Source organism: Chelonoidis abingdonii, chromosome 4, assembly GCF_003597395.2.
Source record: "Chelonoidis abingdonii isolate Lonesome George chromosome 4, CheloAbing_2.0, whole genome shotgun sequence".
NCBI lineage: Eukaryota > Metazoa > Chordata > Testudines > Testudinidae > Chelonoidis > Chelonoidis abingdonii.
The window spans coordinates 30,693,161-30,711,889 of record NC_133772.1 but is presented as its reverse complement, the minus strand read 5'-3'; the positions used below and the strand labels follow the sequence as shown (position 1 = coordinate 30,711,889).

The 18,729-nt window shown below is 49.9% G+C and overlaps 3 protein-coding genes, 1 non-coding gene and 1 pseudogene across 6 annotated transcripts in view; 4 read left to right on the top strand and 1 right to left on the bottom strand.

The window, feature by feature from the left end:
- The window catches only part of LOC116830502 (uncharacterized), a 373,443-nt gene extending 355,601 nt beyond the window's left edge, over positions 1–17,842 (top strand). Inside the window, 1 exon segment of the mRNA XM_075065002.1 lies at positions 17,174–17,842. The gene's annotated coding sequence lies outside the window, so the exon portion shown is untranslated.
- LOC142046740 (uncharacterized) overlaps positions 1–18,729 on the top strand; it is a 437,635-nt gene that overhangs the window by 418,063 nt on the left and 843 nt on the right. The gene's annotated exons all lie outside the window — the stretch shown is intronic.
- LOC116818651 (zinc finger protein 485-like) overlaps positions 4,626–18,729 on the top strand; it is a 33,248-nt gene continuing 19,144 nt past the window's right edge. Inside the window, exons 1-3 of one of the 3 annotated variants that reach the window (XM_075065012.1) lie at positions 4,626–5,027; positions 7,084–7,172; positions 7,852–7,978. In XM_075065012.1, the coding sequence (XP_074921113.1) occupies positions 7,149–7,172; positions 7,852–7,978 (151 nt within the window). In that variant the 5' untranslated portion in view covers positions 4,626–5,027; positions 7,084–7,148. Of the gene's footprint in view, positions 5,148–6,471; positions 7,173–7,851; positions 7,979–18,729 lie in introns of those variants that run through there. The other 2 variants (XM_075065010.1, XM_075065011.1) reach the window with 2 other exon arrangements.
- LOC116818655 (U4 spliceosomal RNA) lies at positions 5,747–5,892 on the bottom strand. The gene has a single exon (XR_012655882.1). It is a non-coding gene; the product is annotated as a U4 spliceosomal RNA (small nuclear RNA).
- Positions 15,612–17,842, top strand: LOC142046684 (uncharacterized; annotated as a pseudogene).

Below are 18,729 nucleotides of genomic sequence, written 5' to 3'. Positions count from 1 at the left end.
AGAGTGAGGGCGCCAAAGAGGAGAGCCCCCTTATCTTCTCCCTCCCAGCGATCCATCACACACCTACTATGCCACAGACTGATAGATGGATGAGGGAGAGCCCTAGCAAGGGACCAGGGAGAGGATCCCTGGTAGAAACCCCAACAGCCTTCCTCATGTGGAGGCGAGCTGGCATTTGAAGGGAGGGGAACTCCCCTAACCCTCACTGCTGGGTATCCCTTCATATATTCACAGCATCACTGGTAGTTCGAGGTCAGGCCTCCAGCACGATGAGTCTGGTCAGTTTTCCCAGCCCCATGGAGCTGGGGTTATTTTTCTGCTCCACAAACTTAGAGCATTCCACCTCGAACTTACTGGTCTGTCTAGATCTATGCCACTATTAAACAATCCCAGCACGTTTGTCACACCCTGCCTCCCTTTCTCCACCCTGTCATTTTGCCCCGCACAACCTCCAAAACTAAGACTGGAAACTTCCCATCCCCCGGTGTTTATTTGCTGTCCCTCTCCACTCCTGTAGCGAATCACCTAAACCCCCCTCAAAAAAATAATCCCTGTGGAGTTGGCTTCCACATGCGAGCCATTGCTCTTTCCTGTGTCATGGTGGAGGATGGGATTGAGCTGGAGAAAACATGGAGTCATTTCTGCAGCCCTGGCAGGGCCGAACAAGGCAGTTGTGGAGGTTTTCAGAACAGGCGTTTAAGGTTAATTTACACTTCACGATTCCCCCGCCCTTTTCCCTCACAAGGGACATCCTATGGACTCTGCCGATGCTGGGGATACATGCTGATCTCTTTAATTACAGTGTAGACCGGCCTCCTCTGTCAGGCTGAGCCCACACACACTTTTAACCTCCTTCTCCCTCCCCTCCCCGAACAAAGTCTCTGAAACAAGTCTAGAAAAGAGCAGAACCAAAGGATAGTCACTGTGGGGGATTCCTTCGGACAGGTCCCATGCGCAGTCACCATCCCAGCAAGGCGGGATATAGATGTCAAGGACCAGCTTTTCCTTGCTTGAGCTCTTGTTTCTTGTTCACTGGAAAGTGTTCTCCCACAGGGTGTTTTACTGCAATACCTGGGTCTGGTGTGGTCTAGAGACCGTGGAAATCTTCTCCCCCACTCATTCACTGCCTCCTTCATCTCTCCTTCCCTTGTCCTCTCTCCCTGGCCTCTGGCTGGGAAAGTCTCCATCTGGGGCTTTGCTCTCCCATGGCTGGATTTCTCTCTGGGCAATTGCCTAATGGGAGGAGAAATGACGGTGAGGGCTGTTTGCGCAGAGTCATTCTCTCCATTGCAGTCCCCAGCACTTTCCCTGAGGTTCTTTCAGTTACCTTGGAGACCTTCTGGACTCAGAATTCTGCGAATAACAGGGCACAAGTCTCCCAAGGGGCTAAGTACCAGTGCGAGGAAAGTCACTCTCCTTCTGCGGCACGCATGAGAAAAAGCTTTAATTTAGGTCACCATCCCAGCACAGAACCTCTGCATGGGAGCAGCACTGCTATAGCCTGGTCTCCCAGATACCATGGAGGCTGCAGTCGTCTACTTCGGAACTAACCCCAATAACCTGAGCAGGAGACGGACAGAGCATTTGAGCAGCTCCCTCCTTTAGACCTCTGGGGAGAGCAGCTAAGTGAGAGACCCTCCTCACAGGGAGATACTGCTAATGTCTTGCCCGCACTGGTGCAACAGAGTCACTCTCCTTGTCTTTCTCCATACACCGTAAAATGACTCTTGGAATTAACATTGTCTCAATTGAAACCGATTCAAAAAATGAGTCCAGATGCTGTGAAGAGGCCATCGTGTGGCATTTCTAGCCCTCTTCCCACTTGCCTACCCTATCAGATCTAGTATAAGACTGAGCAGCACCAAATTTTCCCAATTGGAACTGGAAAAGTCGGAATTTTCAACGATGTTTGATAATGTGGATAGAAAGTTATCATGGTGGCTTGGCGTGGCTGGGGAATGTTGGGCAGTGCCTGGAACCAGGATTCTGGCACAGCTGACAGTTACGAGAAGGAGCATGTGTAGTAGCAGCCCACAGAGCCTTCCATCCAGCGGACCCCCAGACACCCAGTACCCAGAGCCCATGAACCCCACAGTCAGCGGTCCCACCAGATATTCCCTGCGGACCCAAACCCCTTAAAAAAACCCTTGAACAAGGGACTCAGATTACCCCTCAGCACCCCACTGTGCCAGGAGAACCCCCACCGATCACTGGGCAAGCTCGAGAATCCTCAAACGGTTCCCCCACCAAGAGCCCCAATTAGCCAGGGACCACCAACCCGGGGACCCTCACTGGGAATTCAGTCCCCTCACTGCCTGCCAGGATTCCCCCTACTAGCCTGCCTAGGACCCCCACCGTCCTCCAGCAGGATTCTGCCAATGCCGTTTGCCGTGGACCCCCCCATGATGCTTTACATTGAAACCCTCCCTCTGCTTGCCTGGCATCCGACCTTAAGCACCTTGTGGGACTCCCCATCCCACTATCTGTGCATTGGACATGACTTGAGCCTCCCTTGCACAGCACCAGGCTCCCCTCTAACCCCCTGCCCCACCTCCCCAAGAGTTGCCCACCCTCACTGCTCTGCACCTAACAAGTACCCAGTGATACCCACCTCCAGAACCCATAGCCTTCAGAGCTGGGACATCAGAACCTGCCCCCCCCCACCCAAACTTCCAGAATCCACTAATTTGAGATTAGGTACCCCCGTGGCCCAGCACCCCAGAGGGCCTCCCCTCCTCACAATGCCCTTCAGCTTCAGCTGCAATCTCCCACACAGCACCTCATCGGCGGCCTACCCAAGCAACTAGTTTATCTCACTGTGTCCTGCTAAGTGGATAGAAAGTTTATTCACTGCCCCCTGTCGACAGTCACGACTAAAGCAGAGGGAGTCCGGGGGGTGCTTCTTATAACAGGTCATGGAAGGCTGTGAGGGCAGAAAGCCATCCCCTGTCACTAGCTACATCTTAGCACTGCGCGAAGCAACCCTCACAGGAGACCATTTGCATGGGCTTTGGGTACTTCTGGACCCATGCTGCGAACTCACAGTGACCTCTCACCAGTGCCAGGCTGCGTAGAATAAAGAAAAGGCTCCAGCCAACTCTCCTGTTTACCAGCCACAGAAACCACTGATCCCCCAAACAGCGGTGGGAGGCCTGTGCATTTGATGGTTATTAAATACGTTTAGAGAGGAAAGTGAAAATCAGAGGGATTTTATATCAGTTGTTGATACAAGGTAAAATCATGAGTATTTCACATCAATATTTGGATATGAAAGCGAAAAAAATGGGCAACATTTGCCAACATTTATATTCATGTTCAGGAATCTGAGATTAAGCGTGTAAATTTGAGATGTTCTCAGTTATCTTTATATAATTAGAGAGACAGGGAAAACATCTTAGGCCATTAGTCAATTAGAAATTAGACAATTAGAGAAAAAGTGGGCTTAGGATTTTTTTTTTATCAATCTTTGCAGATTTGCAGAGAATACCATTGTCAGAAACTATTCGCAATTGATAAACATTGAGAAAGTGGAGGAGGGATAGCTTCAGTGGTTTAAAGCACTGCCTGCTAAACCCAGGTTTATGAGTTCAATCCTTGAGGGGTCCATTTAGGGATCTGTATTGGCAAAAAATCTGTTGGAGGATTTAGGTTGGGATTGGGTTCCCGTGAGCGGCGGGGTTGGACTAGATACCTCCTGAGGTCCCTTTGAACCCTATGATTCTCTGGCCACCACCAAGATCTTGGGTGGGATTTTATAAATTTGCTGTTAAAATCGAACTAGAACGAGATTAGGGCGGACTGTGGACTGTTTTTACATACTATCCAATACATATACAGAAAGTTTGATTGGTTCCCCCCACCTCCCACCATTTCACATTGGGCAGCAGGGAGCCCTCTTGACGAGCTGCTTTAAGAAGCCAAAGGCTGTGCGGGGGAGCTGGAAGCGTTCCCTGGATGAGGGAAGGGGCAGCTAGTGGGGGATGGGCAGGTGAATGGAAATGTGTGGCTGGGACAACTGTGTTGTAGTTGGCGGAGTGACTGCGGATTGGGAAACCGGGGTCCGGGCAGTCCCCATGGGAGATCACGTGCCCCTCCCTTTCCCCGCCATTGGCAGGGAACGGGCATTCTCAATTCCCATCCCCCCAGGGGCAGCCCCTCGCTTCTGGGGAATTGACCAGAGGCAACAATTTCCCACCCACACAGGACAAATCGCTGCAGATAAAAATGGGAGGAAAATCCCCCCCCCCCCGGAGAGATTTTAAATGGAACATTTGAGAATTCATCGGAAGACCGCGGGGGACCAGAGGAACCGAGAGAGCGGATCGGGGGGAGGCCGGGGGATCTTCCGGGGTTTTACAGCCCGTGGATGATTTGCGGGTGAGAAAGGGCAGAACCAGAGAGAATTTGTATCGGGGCGAGAGGCACAAACAGGGACATGATCCAATTAACTTCTCCCCCCTCCCCCCCCCCGCCACTGCCACCCCCCCCGGGAATTTCCTGGCTGCACAGAGACAGTTCAACCGCCCCGCCCGCCAACTCCGGCTTCTTCCCTCCCTGCCCGACACACCCCGCCCCGCACAGGGACCCGCCCCAGGCTCCGCCCCCCACCCCAGCGGGGCCGGGGCCGGGGCCGAGTCTGCTGCAGCTCCACTGCGGCCGAGGCAGCTCCGAGGCTTCTCCCAGATTCCCCGGGGCAGAGAGTCACTTTCCCGCCCGGCCCCAGCACCTCCCCCCCCCCGGGGTCTCTCACTCACCGGCTCACACGGACGTAGCAACAGCTTTATTCTCCCACCACGACCGGGCTCGCACGGAGCATGCGCATTTCAACGGCTGACCCTCCCCCCTTACCTGGGCGGGAGAGGGCGGACGCGCCCCCAGGCAGGCTGGGAGATGTAGTTCCGGAGTCTCCCTGGAGCGTAAGTGACGTTGACGAAGGAGGTGCAGCCGGAGCGGGAACGAGCGCGGGTTGCTGCGGTTCTGCCTGGCTCGTGCGGGTCCGTTGGAGCCTCTCCCGGGCCCGGAGAAGGGTTTGTGCAGTTGAAGCTCTGAGCATGCGCAGATCGCGGCGGGAGAGAGACCTTCATTAATACCCCCCTGTGCCCGGTCAGGCCCCTGCTCCCGTCTCGCTGCGGAGTTGCAGCCTCCAGGTACCGTGGTGAGGGCTGTCGGGCTGGGGGGTTCCGGGGGGGGCCTGGGACAGGGGCGGATGGAAAGTGTCTGTACAGCCCGGACATAACCGAGGGGGGAAGAGCTGGTGACCCGCGGGGAGAGATAGGAGGGGCTGAGATCCCCTCGGATTTACCGCTGCCCCCTCCAGTGGGGGCCCCCCACCCTCTCCAGTCCTGCCCCCTTTCTCTCTAGAAAGCAACGAGCAGCATCCAGGGTGACCCCCCCCCCCAATCCCTGAGAAGTGCCCTGTTCGTGTTCCATTTTCTCTCCGTTTCACCAGTGTCCTGCTCTCACTGTGGCTGGTGGGGGCTCTGGGGGTATCTGGGGTCCCTGGCCAGGGACTCTGGGGACTGGGTGCCAGGGAATATCTGGCAGGACCCTGACTTGCGTTATGGGGGAGTCTGGGGCCCCTGGCTGTGGGGTCTGGGCTCTAGGTATTGGGAGTGTCTGGGGGCTGCTACTAACCATGATCCTTCTTCTCTCTGATCAGCTTGTGCCAGAATCCTGGCTCCAAGCACTGCCAGGCAGTCCCCAGCGAGGCCCACTCACCATGATAACTTTCTATCCACTTATCAAACACTGTGAGGTGAAATCACAGATTTTTCTTTTTTCCGCTCTTGAAAACTGCAGAAGCTTCCGGTCCCGTAGGGAAAAGTTTTCAACTAGCAATAATCACACCTCAGATTAACTTCATTGGTTATGATACTGCCATACCTCCCCTTCATCCCCCCCCAGTCCTTGTCCTAGATCTGGGGGGGTGAAGGAGGTGGGAAGGGGATCAGCACTGCCACACAATGGTCTCTTCCACAGCGTTCTGGACTCATCCTTTCTGAAATCTGGTTTCATTGAGAACACTGTTAATCCAAAATCACTGCATGGAAAGACAAGGAGTGACTCCAGATGAACACTGGGGCAAATGAGATTAGCAATTCTCCCTGTGAGGAGGGACTCTCATTAGCTGGTCTCCCCAGAGAGCTAAAGGAGGGAAGGCTGTTCAAATGCTGTCCCTCTCTGCTCAGGACATTGGGGTTCAACTTCCTGGATCAGATGCTGCAGCCTCTATAGTGATCTGGGAGACCAGGCTTAGCAGCTGCTGCTCCTCCAGTGGGGGTTCTGTGCTGGGAAGTGACCTTAATTAAAACTGCTTCTCTAACCCAGCCCAGGTGATGACTTTCTCCAGCTTGTACAAGCCCCTTGGGGCAGACCTGGTCCCTGTTAATACAAATTCTACCACAGACTCCAGATAACTGAAAGACCTCTGGGAAAGTGCTGGGGACTAGCAGGAAAGTAATTCTACACAAACAGCCCTCCTCATTTCCCCTCTCATTAGCAATTACCAGGAGCAAATCCAGCCATGGGAGAGCAAAGCCCCCAGGAATGGGACTTTCCCAGACAGAGGGGCAGGGAGAGAGGACAGGGGAAGGAGAGACTGAAAGGATCTGTGGGAGAAATGAGTGGGGGAGAGAGATTTCCAGCTCTCTGATTCACTCAGACACATGTATTGCAGCATCCCTGGGCAGAACCACTTTCCAGTGAACAAGAAAAGGATCAGACAGAGGAAAAGCCAGTTCCTGACTCCATATTGCCCCTGCTGGGGTGTGACTGCCGTGAGGGCAGTGTCTGTGGGAATCCCTCACAATGACTCCTTTGGTTCTGCTCTTTTCTAGCCTTATTGTCAGAGACTTTGTTACAGGATGAGGGGAAGGGGAAGGAGAAGGGAGGTTAAAAATGTGTCTGTGGGCTTAGCCTGGCAGGAGGTGCCAGGTCTACACTGTAACAAAGAGATTGAGCATTTTCCCAGGATGATAGAATCTTGGATGTCTGTCTGCAGGGAAAGGGCCTTGGAGAATCATCCTGTGAATTTAACTAAAGCCAGTTCTGAAACCCCCACAACTGCCCTTCTCACCCTTCCAGGCTGCACAATGATGTCCATGTTTCGCTCCAGCTCATCCCATCCTCCCACATGAGAGGGAAGAGAAATGACTCCAGAGGAGCCTGTTCAGGTAGGGATTATCGGGGGATTGCTGATGTGTTCCTGCAGGAGGGAAAGGGACAGCAAATACACTGGAGATGGGAAGATTTGCACAGTCTGGTTTGGAGCGGGGCAGGAAATGCATAGGGTGGGGAAGGGAGGAGGACAGCTTGTGACAAGCCTGCCAGGAGTTGTTTAATAAGTGGCCCGGATTCTAGGAACAGACCCATGAGATTAGAAGGTGGAAATACCCTAATTTGTGAAACAGAAAATAACCCACCTACACGGAGCTAGGAAAACTGACCAGACTCCATGTGCTGGAGCCTGACCTGGCTGACCAGCGGCTGCTGTGAGATATGAAAGGGGCGCCCACCAGTGAGGTTTAGGGCAGATTCCCCTCTCTTCATATCCAGCTCCTCACAATGAGGAGAGTGTTGGGCTTCCTACCAGGGAGCTCTCCCTGGACCCTGCTAGGGGCTCCATCTCCTGTATCGGTCTGTGGCTAGTAAGTGTGATGGATCTGCTGGGAGAGAAAAGGAGCTCAATTGGTCCCCTTAACCTGGTGTTTCCAGGATGCTCTGAGTGGAGTGATAGTGGGACTCTGACTGTGATCCACCCAGAGCTTGCATTTGATTGGCTCCTCGTCCTCACAAATAGTGGGAGTGCGAGTGGGGCATCAGGTACTGAGTGTTGGACCCTTGCTTTTTCAGGGGCCAGTGACCTTTGAGGAGGTGGCTTTATATTTCACCAGGGAAGAGTGGGCTCTGCTGGACTCTGCTCAGAGAGCCCTCTATAGAGATGTCATGCAGGAGAACTATGAGAATGTGACCTCACTGGGTAAGGATTCCTGTCCCCTCAGTTCTTGGAAAGGGAAATGAAGAGATACGGTTCACGCCAGCCCCACAATGCCATCTCTGCTCTGCCCTGTCTCTCCGTAACCCCAGTGTGCCAGTGACACACACACTGCCACAGACCCTCCCCTGCTGCAGAACACTTTGGGAACAGAGCACAGGAGCAGTATTGCACAGTGTCAAATATCTCCTGTTTGCACAAGTAAACTTCTTTGAGATGGGGTGACCACATCTGCATGCAGTGTTATGCTCCTACAAAGCACACGGGATCTTTATGGAGGAAGGTAAATACACAGCATTTATTGAGAATACAACAGTTAACATATGCTTTTTACACACACACACACACACTCCTGCCAGTGATGTTCATAGTTACCAGTCTGTTGTAGCTCGAGTCAATCTAATGGCGAGTGAGGTTGAGCACAAGTGTGGAGCTGGGCTCTTGACGGTCACGATCCAATGCTCCTGGAGTGTGGCAAGACAAACCCAAAGTCCCATGGCTAAGTACCCTGGTTCTTATAAGTTTTTTTTCCTTTGTTGAAGTCTGTGGATTTTGCTGTGTCAGTTTGTGATGGGTTACTTCTTAATTGGTGTAAATATTCCAATATACCTCCGAGACAGTCATCCTGTCCTTTGTTCTGATTTAATCAATCGTCCTCAGGGGTGCCAGCCTTTATCTCAGGGTCATCAATCTGCCCTTCCCCTTCATTATGGAGTGCACTGTATGATTCTTTGATGTCCTTTAAGGTCTCTTTTCTTTTTTCTTACCTTGACTCTGGCTAATAACAACGGCTTTACACCTTCTCTTTTCCTGATGCATACCATCCTCATTCACACAAACCGAGTGAAGACTACAAACAGTAGTAATTTATTATCTGACAAAAGGCCACTGCAAATTAAACCTTGCCTTCAATGTTTCTCTAATCTACTTAAGCAGACACAAGAGAGGAATCCTGTCTCTTCACTTGTCTAAACCTTAAAAACAAAGAAATTTACTATATTTGACTAGAGTGCCTAATTTGTAATACATAATAGGAAAACCATAGTAGATGCAGTATAACACTTGATCCCTAAAACAAAAGGTGACGCATAATCAGTCCAGAAAGGATTGTTCTGGTTTGTCATTCGCTTCTGCTATTCAAAAAGGTGGCTGACAGGATGAATCAAATCAAGCATTATTCTCACAGTTAACATATAAAATCCAGCTCCTACAGCCATATTCGAGATGTGGGCATACCCCGAGATTTATATAGCAGTCAATAAGATATTTTCTGTCCTTATCTATCGCTTGCAATGATTCAACATTGTTCGCTTTTTTGACTGCCGCTGCGCATTGATGATGTTTCAGAGAACTATCCATAGGACTCCCAAGATCTCTCTCTTGAGTGGAAACAGTAATTTAGACCCCATCATTTTATATGTATAGTTGGGATTATGTTTTCCAATGGGCTGCAATATGTGCCATCCTGACATCTAGCACTGCTGAGATCCTGCATTCAGTAACATCCCTGCCCTTCCTGTTCTCTTTCTCCACTGAACCCCACCAGCCCATGCTTCCTGTTCCCAGCTTCCCCAGGACTCTCTCATTGTCTCCAGACCTCCCTGTCAGCAAGAAGCAGAGCCAGGGAGACTTGCCCTCTCTCTGGAGTCTTGGATTTCTGGAATATGGATTTACTTTCTCTGTGTTTTAGGAACCTCTTTGAAATTGAGTGTCTGTGACATTAACCACAGTGCAGTCTGGAATGTTGAACAGCTATCCCCTCAGTTTCAAAAGCTGGGGTGACTTTTACCCAGTTTTACTGTGAGAACAGCCACTCCTGGGCAGTTAACACAGTCTCCAGCATGTAACTCACTCCCAGCTACACAGTATTAAGTGCTGCTAGTCAGTGACTCGTGAGTTACAGTGCAGCACAGGAAAACCCCAGAAAATTCTGTTCCCAGACTTTCCCCAGAAATGTGCATCTTTCCCTGTTCAGCACACTGCTGAACAATGCAAGCTCATATGAAGTCTCTCATTTCATCAGTGGAAAATGACATGCACCAGCCTTGTTACCCCATGTAGATGAGTGGACTTATCCCTGCGGCGCCTCCTGCTGGTGACTTCTGGGAATTAGCTCATTCCAGCTCTGGCGCACCCTCTGCAGGCCAGTGATCTGCCTTTCCTCTGCCCCCCCCCGTCACTCCCTGGACCTGGTGCCCCTTTTACCTGGGGTGCTGACCTCTGGCAGTAACCCCTCAGTCTTAGGGTCTCCCCTTCCCAGGGATCTCCCACCCACTATTCCCACCTTGGCTCAGTATAAGGCCAGTCATTGTCTAGCCCCACACCCTGGGGCAGGCTGCAATATCAGCCTACTCATCACTGGCAAGGAGGGTTTGGACCTGCTGCCTTTGCCTACCCCTTGGCTGCCCTCTGCAGCCCCCCAGTACCTATTGCCTTCTGCTAAGCCTCAGCCTGGGGCTTTCCAGGCTGGAGCTCCCCAGTTCCTCTGCCTTTCCCCAGCCCTGCTCCACTCAGGTACTCTGTGTCTAGCTCCCTGCAGCCAGGCCCATCTCCTTCTACAAACAGAGAGAGATTCTATCTGCCCCTGGCTTCTCTGCCTTTATAGGGCACGGCCCGAGCTGCAGCCACTTCCCCCAATCAGCCCAGCCTAAAAGCTGCTTTCTCCAGCCACAGCCACCTCCCAGGGCTGTTTTTAACCCCTCAGGGCAGTAGCGGGGATCCACCCCACTACATCCCAAATGCAGTTTCCAACACACTTTAATCCAAACACACTAGTTGGATAAAACAATGAAACAAGATTGTTAACTACCAAAAAAAAGATTTTAAGTGACTACAGGTAATGAGGCATAAAAGTCAGAGTTGTTTACAAAAGAAATGCAAGATAAAACACAAACTAACATGTAAGTCAGGGGTGGGTCAACTACGGCCCGCAGGCCACATCTGGCCCGCAGGCCCAGCCTGTTCGACCCCTGAGCTCCTGGCCGGGGAGGCTCCCCTCTCCCCTGCTGTCCCCTTGCCCCTGCTGTCCCCCTGCAGCCTCAGCCCGCCGCACTGCCAGCGCTCTGGCCCACCATTCCTGGGCAGTGCTGCAGCGGTGGGGCTGCAAGCTCCTACCACTCTGAGCGGCATGGTAAGGGGGCCAGTCTGCGTGCTCCTGAGGGACCTCGTGTCTAGCTCCCGTGAGCTGTGTGGCTGTGGTAAGGGGGCCAGGGCCGAGGGTTTGGATAAGGGGCAGGGAGTCTCGGTGGGCAGTCAGGGAGCGGTTGGGCTGGCGGTCAGGGGATGGGGAACAGAGGGGTTGGATAGGCGTGGGAGTCCCAGGGTCTGTCGGGGGTGGGGATGTGGGTATGGGTCGGAGTAGTCAGGGGACAGGGAGCAGGAGGGGTTGGGTGGGTCCTATCGGGGGGGCAGTTAGGGTGGGGGTCCTTGGGAGGAAGGCAGTCAGGGACAAGGTAGGGGTCAGGGCAGTCAGGGGACAGGGAGCAAAGAAAGTCCTGGGGGAGCAGTTAGGGAGCGGGGGGGTCTCTAGAGGGGGAGGTCAGGGGACAAGGAGCGAGGGGGGTTGGATGAATCGGCAGTTCTGAGTGGGGCAGTCAGGGAGCGGAAAGTGGGTGGGGTTGGATAGGGGGCGAGGCCAGGCTGTTTGGGAGGCACAGTCTTCCCTACCCAGCCCGTCATACAATTTTGCAACCCCGTTGTGGCCCTCTGGCCAAAAAGTTTGCCCACCCCTGATCTAAGTTAACAAACTGAAACGGATTGGAAGCAAATGTTCTCTCACCATATGCTGAGACAGGCTGGTTTTCCTTTCAGCTAGGACTCCCCGTTACCCGCCCCTGCTGCCCAAGTTCAGTTCTTCAGAAGTTGTCATGAGCAGAGGGAAAGGGGGGAGAGAGTTTCAAGTATTTTCCTCACCTCTTTTTATAATTCAGTCCTTTTGTACTAGAAACAACTTCAGTTCTCAATTGAGTCATGGTGCCAGGCTGTCTGTTGTAGATATGAGCTTCAAGTGTCCTGGTGATGGAATGTAAATGTCTTCTTCACACCTTCCCCCTGCCGCAGATTGGCTATTTGACCAGCTGTTTGCCTTGCTGTCTCCGAGAAACTGATCTTCCCCAGAATTGTAACTTTTTCAGTAATATCATACAGTAAAATCTCATAACTTTACATACAGTGTTGCTACACATTTTAACAGGATAATATTCAGTAGATTGTGTTTTCAAAATGCCATTCTGTGTACAAAATTGATCATAATTTTCTAGAAGTGTGAACATAGGGGTTCAGACTGAGATAGTGTCTGTCTGTGTGGGTTCCCAGCAGATATGTGGGTATTTCAATACATCATAAGCAGAGTGTTTAGCATCTTTAAGGACCGGGGGACCTGGTCCTGGGAATTCACTGCTTTACCAAGTGTGACATTGTATAGAATTGTGAGACATTTTATATTTTTTTTATTATCAATACCAATTTGATAACATTGAAATGACTCGTGCTAGATATGCCATGTAAGGTGACAGTGAAAATGTTATGCTTTTCCAAGTATGATAATTTTGTTTCTATGTTTGTATCACCTTTGTATTGTGAGTTATAGATTTGTAGGGTATATCTGTATTTCCAGACTTGTGCAGTGTTTCTGGGTGAGACAGATTGGCATCAGCACTGCCTAGGCTCTTTGATGGCCCCTCAACTGTACAATGAGACCATGGAAAGGATGAAGGGCGGGGTGGGCAAACTTTTTAGCCTGAGGGCCACATTGGCGTCCCCAAACAGCCTGGCCACCCCCTCATCCACCCCCTCCCACTTACTACCCCCTGACTGCCCTCCTCAGAATCCCCAAGCAATCCAACCCCCCTGCTTCTTGTCCCCTGAGCACCCCCTCCAGAGACCCCCCCCCCTCGCTCCCTAACCTGCCCTCCCAGGACCCCACCCCTACACCAACTTCCACACAAACGGCGCGGTCCCACTCACTCAGTTCCCACTGGACTAGCCGTGCACCTCTATCCACCCTCCCCCTGCCCCATTTGACCAGACCTGTGGGGACTTCCCACACCTTATCCAACCCCCCATCCTCCCAGACCTCTGCCCCATCCAACTGGTCCCCTGACTGCCGCCCCCGGGACTTCCCTGCCCCTTATCTAACCCCCCGAACCCCTTACCAATACCGCTCAGAAAACAGCGTGATCTTGGCAGCCACATGGACCGCACAGAGCCAGACACACTCCCCCGCAGGAGCGCACAGCCCCGCCCGGGCAGCGAGCCGCTGCCTGCACGGTTGGCGTGGGCTGTAAGGGGAGGGCTAGCCTCACTCGAGCCAGGAGCTCAGGGACCCATCCCCAGACAGGTTTCACAGTCCTGTGTGCTGGTATGTGGGCCTAGTGGGCCATAGTTTGCCCATTCCCTGATCAAGGGCAATAAACCTGTTGAGTCTAGCAAGACATTGCAGGCGGTTTATGTCTGTGTTTACTGAGAACTCTTGAGGCTTTTCCATGCATGTGCTGTGAAGCTTGTGTTTGGGACACAGGAAGTACAAGCCACATGGGCAAAAGGAATATATTAAAAGGCAGCTGCATTCAAGTCTCCATTTTGTCTTCATCCCTCTTCCTACCTTCTGGAGCAAACTCCTCTACAATTGGAGCCTTGAACCAGAGGAACTGGAATGACCCATCCAAACTTGTCGCGGATGTGTTCCAGACAGACGCCTTCAAGGCCAGGCAACTTCACAAATATCTGCTAAGAATCCGATTATATAGATTTCTTGGAATGCATTCTTCACTTACTTTCCCAGCTTAACGAACCTTTTTTTGATGCTCCTGTCTTGTCTTTCCTATGCTAAAGGATTAGCTGGCAGTGTGGTTTTTTTGGGTTAAGATTCCAGGCCTATAGTGATCTTGTAATGTGACTGACCCTTTGGGGTCCAGAAAAAACATTTTGTATGTGAGCAGAGTTTTTAAATAACCTCTCACTGTACTGGACTTTAGGTGTCTGATTGGGATGTCACGAGAACTGGAATGCAATAAAGGAGGCTGTGTGATTTCTTTTTTTTTTAGCGTCTCAGTAACCAGTGTGGGGGATCAGAAGCACAGTTGTGTGGACTGGCTTGGTGAGTTTAACTTCATGTTTAACCACGCAGTTTTTTGGAAGCATTTGTCTCCTCTCTCAGCCTGCCCTTGACCTTGGCATTTTCAGTGTGGACTGCCCCAGGCACACCAGGTCACACTAAGCACTGAATGTTTAAAAAACATTCTATTAAATTTATTGACACTCTTATGAAATCAGGCTGAACTACTTTGTATTTTTCTTTCAACTGAGCAGGAGTTTCCAGTTTCCAAACCTGATGTGATTCTCCCAGCTGGGAACAACGGGAAGAGCGCATGCGTCCGCAGACCTCCAGCGTTCAGAAGCAGAGAAGAGCGATTCGCTGGGAGAGTTCCCTGCACAGGTGATGAGAAAGATTAAACCAGCTCAGAATCTGTAAGTGCCTGAAGGAAACATCTTTGGACACCCTACAATGCCCTTTCGGTAGGTCTTCTCAGTTCAATTATAGTGTCCCTTAGCAGAGGTTCGTGATCCTTAGGGTAAATATAGTTCATGTGCTTCCATGATAGACACCTAGCAGACACCAGGCGAGTTAGCTTTCCTCCCTGTCCCTCTGTGGGAATTTTGGATGGGATGTGAATGGGCCGAATTGATCTTCCTCCTCTCTCCTATTTGGGGGAAGAATTTGAGGGTGAGTTCAGTTTCCTGATTTTTGTTTGACCTCTCTCTTGGTCACTTATACTTGGTTAGCCTTTGCTCCTTTTCGTTAGTTCTTTAGGCGTAAATTATTAAGCTCATGCACTTCCTGGTAGCACCTAGCAGGACACAGCAGTAGTTCCTCCCTTCCCCCTGTGGATTTGAGATGGGTGTGAGGCCGAATTGTCCCTCTCTGCCTATGTTGGGGGAGGTTCAGTTCTGATTTCTTATTGACCTTTCTCCGGTACTTATTATTGGTTTGGCCTTCCTCTATTTCCATCCCCTGTTGAGGTTTCTATCTCTGCCCGCCAGGTTGACGCAATGGTGTGTGAGAAGAGAGATTACTCAGCAGGAAATGCTTTGGGCAGTGGCATTAACAGAGGAATTATACAAGGTCGGAACAGGCATGTGTCCTGGAGTCATTAAGCAGGGAAAAATTCCAGTTGAGATTCAAGCAGCAGACCAGAAAGAGAGAAAGACAGCCAGGGGAGATGGAGTAAATTGTATTCTGTCGGGGACTTCGAGGACTGTCAAGGAAACCACAACACCAGGAAATCCTATAGCGGAAGGAAAAATACTGCATGAGTGTGGAAAACGCTTCATTACTCATGCCTTATTCTAAGACATCAAGAAATCACACAGGGAGAGCTCCTATGAATGCGTAGAGTGTGGAAAAGCCTCAGCTAGACTGCAGGCCTTTTCACATGAGAGACACACACGGGGAGAGAGGCCCTGATGAATTGCAGTGATGTGGGCGAAAAGCTTACTTAGAGCTCATGCTTTCAACATCAGGATCACACAGGGGAGACGGCCCTGAAGCAGTGGTGTGGGTAAACTTATTACCAGCTCATCCTTTTAGATCGAGAGCATCCACAGGGAAGAGGCCTCTATGATGCTGATGAGTGTAGGGAAAACTTACTAGCATTCAGGCCTTTTCAACATCAGAAATTCCACACGGGGGAAGGCACTTAATGCACTGATGTGGGAAAAGCTTTACATGCCACTCAGACGTTATCAAAATCAGAGAATTCACACAGGGAGAGGCTTGATATGCAGTGATGTGTGGGAAAGCTTCACTAGCACTCAGGCCTTTCTAAACATCAGAGAATCCACACAGGGGAGAGGCCCTATGAATGCAGTGAGTGTGGGAAAAGCTTCACTAGCAGTTCAGGCCTTTCTAAACATAGAATCCACACGGGAGAGGCCCTATGAATGCCGTGAGTGTAGAAAATGCTTCACTGACAGCTCAACCCTTTCTGAACATCAGAGAATCCACACAGGGGAGAGACCCTATGAATACAGTGAGCGTGAGAAAAGCTTCACTAGCAGTTCAGGCCTTTCTAAACATCAGAGAATCCACACAGGGGAGAGACCCTATGAATGCAGTGAGCGTGGGAAATGCTTCACTAGCAGCTCAGCCCTTTCTCAACATAAGAGAAACCACACAGGGGAGAGGCCCTATGAATGCAGTGAGTGTGGGAAAAGCTTCACTAGCAGCTCAGGCCTTTATCAGCATCAGAGAATCCACACAGGGGAGAGGCCCTATGAATGCAGTGAGTGTGGGAAAAGCTTCACTAGCAGCTCAGGCCTTTCTAAGCATCAGAGAATCCACACAGGGGAGAGGCCCTATGAATGCTGTGAGTGTAGAAAATGCTTCACTGACAGTTCAACCCTTTCTCAACATCAGGTAATCCACACAGGGGAGAGGCCCTATGAATGCAGTGAGTGTGGGGAAAAATTCAATCATAGATCAGTCCTTATTAGGCATCAGAGAATCCACACAGGGGAGAGGCCCTATGAATGCTGTGAGTGTGGGAGAACTTTCAGTCGCAGTTCACACCTTATTAGGCATCAGAGAATCCACACAGGGCAGAGGCCCTAAGAATGCAGTGAGTGTGGGAAGAGCTTCACTAGCAGCTCAGGCCTTTCTAAACATCAGAAAATCCCACAGGGGAGAGGCCCTATAAATGCAGTGAGTGTGGGAATTTGGCACTTAGCCTATGTTAGTAATCAGACAATCTGTAAGGGAGATGAACACCATAAAAACCTCTAGGACTATCAATATTTTTTTTCTTTAATAATTTTCCTGATTCTCACATAGTTATTTTAAAGCTGTTTGAACTGTTTTCAGTACTGTTAACCCTCAGCTTGTCCAGATGAGTGGCCCATTTTTGCCTTTTGCAGTTTGCCCTGTTTTGAGGTGGACCCATTTGTCCTTTCTATCAACTCCATTATCCCATGAGTAATTCGAGTGTGCCCTTCCTATCAGGAACCAGGGAGCATCACATTTATACCATTACTCTTATTGCAAAGTTATTGTTAGTCACCAGTGATACAGTTCGTATCATTGCCAGTTGTTCTCACTTTGCTCTGGGTTGAGCTGAAGAGCAGATATAATGGGAATTTTTCAAATTATATGTAAATGAAGAAGAGCAGGGGCAAGAAAAAAAGTGTAATTTCAGCCTCCGTGACACTGGAAGGAGATGGGGAGACTCAGAGATTCCCTCCTTCCCCATCAGTACAGAACTGTTACCTTTTGTCTGAGCCATGCAGAGGTTATCTTCACATTCTATCCATCCACTTCTCAAAGTGTCCTGTGAGGAACAGTTCTCAGCCATCTGTGCTTGGAGATGATGCTTTGACTTCTTTAATCCTATATCAGAGTCGCTATGACTGGAGAGGAAAGTGTCAAAGACCTGGAAGGGGAATTCAAATGGATCCCAAACACTGTGATCACTGGGAGTTTAAATCCCAGGTTCTATCTATTGGTAAAGCCAATTCTGGCAAGGTGGCTGCTTTTTTCCCCATTATGGGAATGCTAGGATACTAAACATGTTGTAAATAACATAACTGACTATTGAGACAGTGCTGAGTGAAGCAGGTTTGAATGGATCAGAGGAGAATGTGATGGGAGAATCTCTTGTCCTGATTCTGAGTAACAAATATAACCTGCTCTGGAATTTCACTTGACACTTCCATTGTCATGTATTGTATCTCTCTGTGATGTGGGGTTCTTTCTTTCCTGAAGGCTGTTTGGTCACCCAATTGGATATTAGTTCAGTTTGATAGGATGTAACTCAAATTTATTGGAGAATTTAAGATAAATGGATGTTTGCTAAAGTCATCGTTTCTCACTTCAGCTTTGCTTTTTCCCCATCCCTCCATGATGACATGGAGAAGGTTCAAGTGGAGTTCTGTCAACAGAAGAGAACTCTCCAATTTAGTGGACATGCTAACAAAGAAACAGCAGTGATTTAAAATCTCCACTGAGAAATGATGAACAACAGCAGAACCCCAGCTCACTGCAGGAAATGCATATGATCACAGTGTAGTTCAATTGTTTAAGTAAATATTGTCTCAGATGATCTGGCGAGAGAATTCCATGATAAGTGATTTTGAACTAGGCAAAATACCCATGTATTTGGTTCCCAGAGCATGTGTAACCCAGGTCCTACAGAAGCTCTCTCCTAGCTAATCCTATATTATGGGAGATGCCCTTCATGACACAGATGTTGAGGAAATAGAAGTGGACTTTTTGTTGAATTTATCCTTTGTGGATGCTAAAAATGTGTATAAAATGAAATTAGTTTTGTAAATCTAATAGCTGCAGAAAAATAATTATTTTTTAATAGAAACTCCAGTTCTGATAACTAACAGAGATTCTGATCCAGGCCTGTATCCAGTCCCTTGCCTGTACTTGTGCCACCAAATTAAAGAAATACTGGGCATGTTTTGGGAAGCCATTCCTCACTAACACTGCTGAGATTTTGAATGGTTTTTTAAAGGATTCCACTTCAGAGAAGTGTAAATTTACCCTAACTAAGGCCAAGGATTTGGAAAGAACTGGGGCTGGAAGAGTCCACACTCAGTTCTTGGTTTCCATCCCAGTAAAGGAAGCTATAGTGGCCAATGACCCAAGGAAAATTGTTTGTACCATTCCACTTCCTAGTTCTGTGTCACTGATGGCAGTTCCAGAGGATACCAGGGTTAGATTGAGAACAATCATC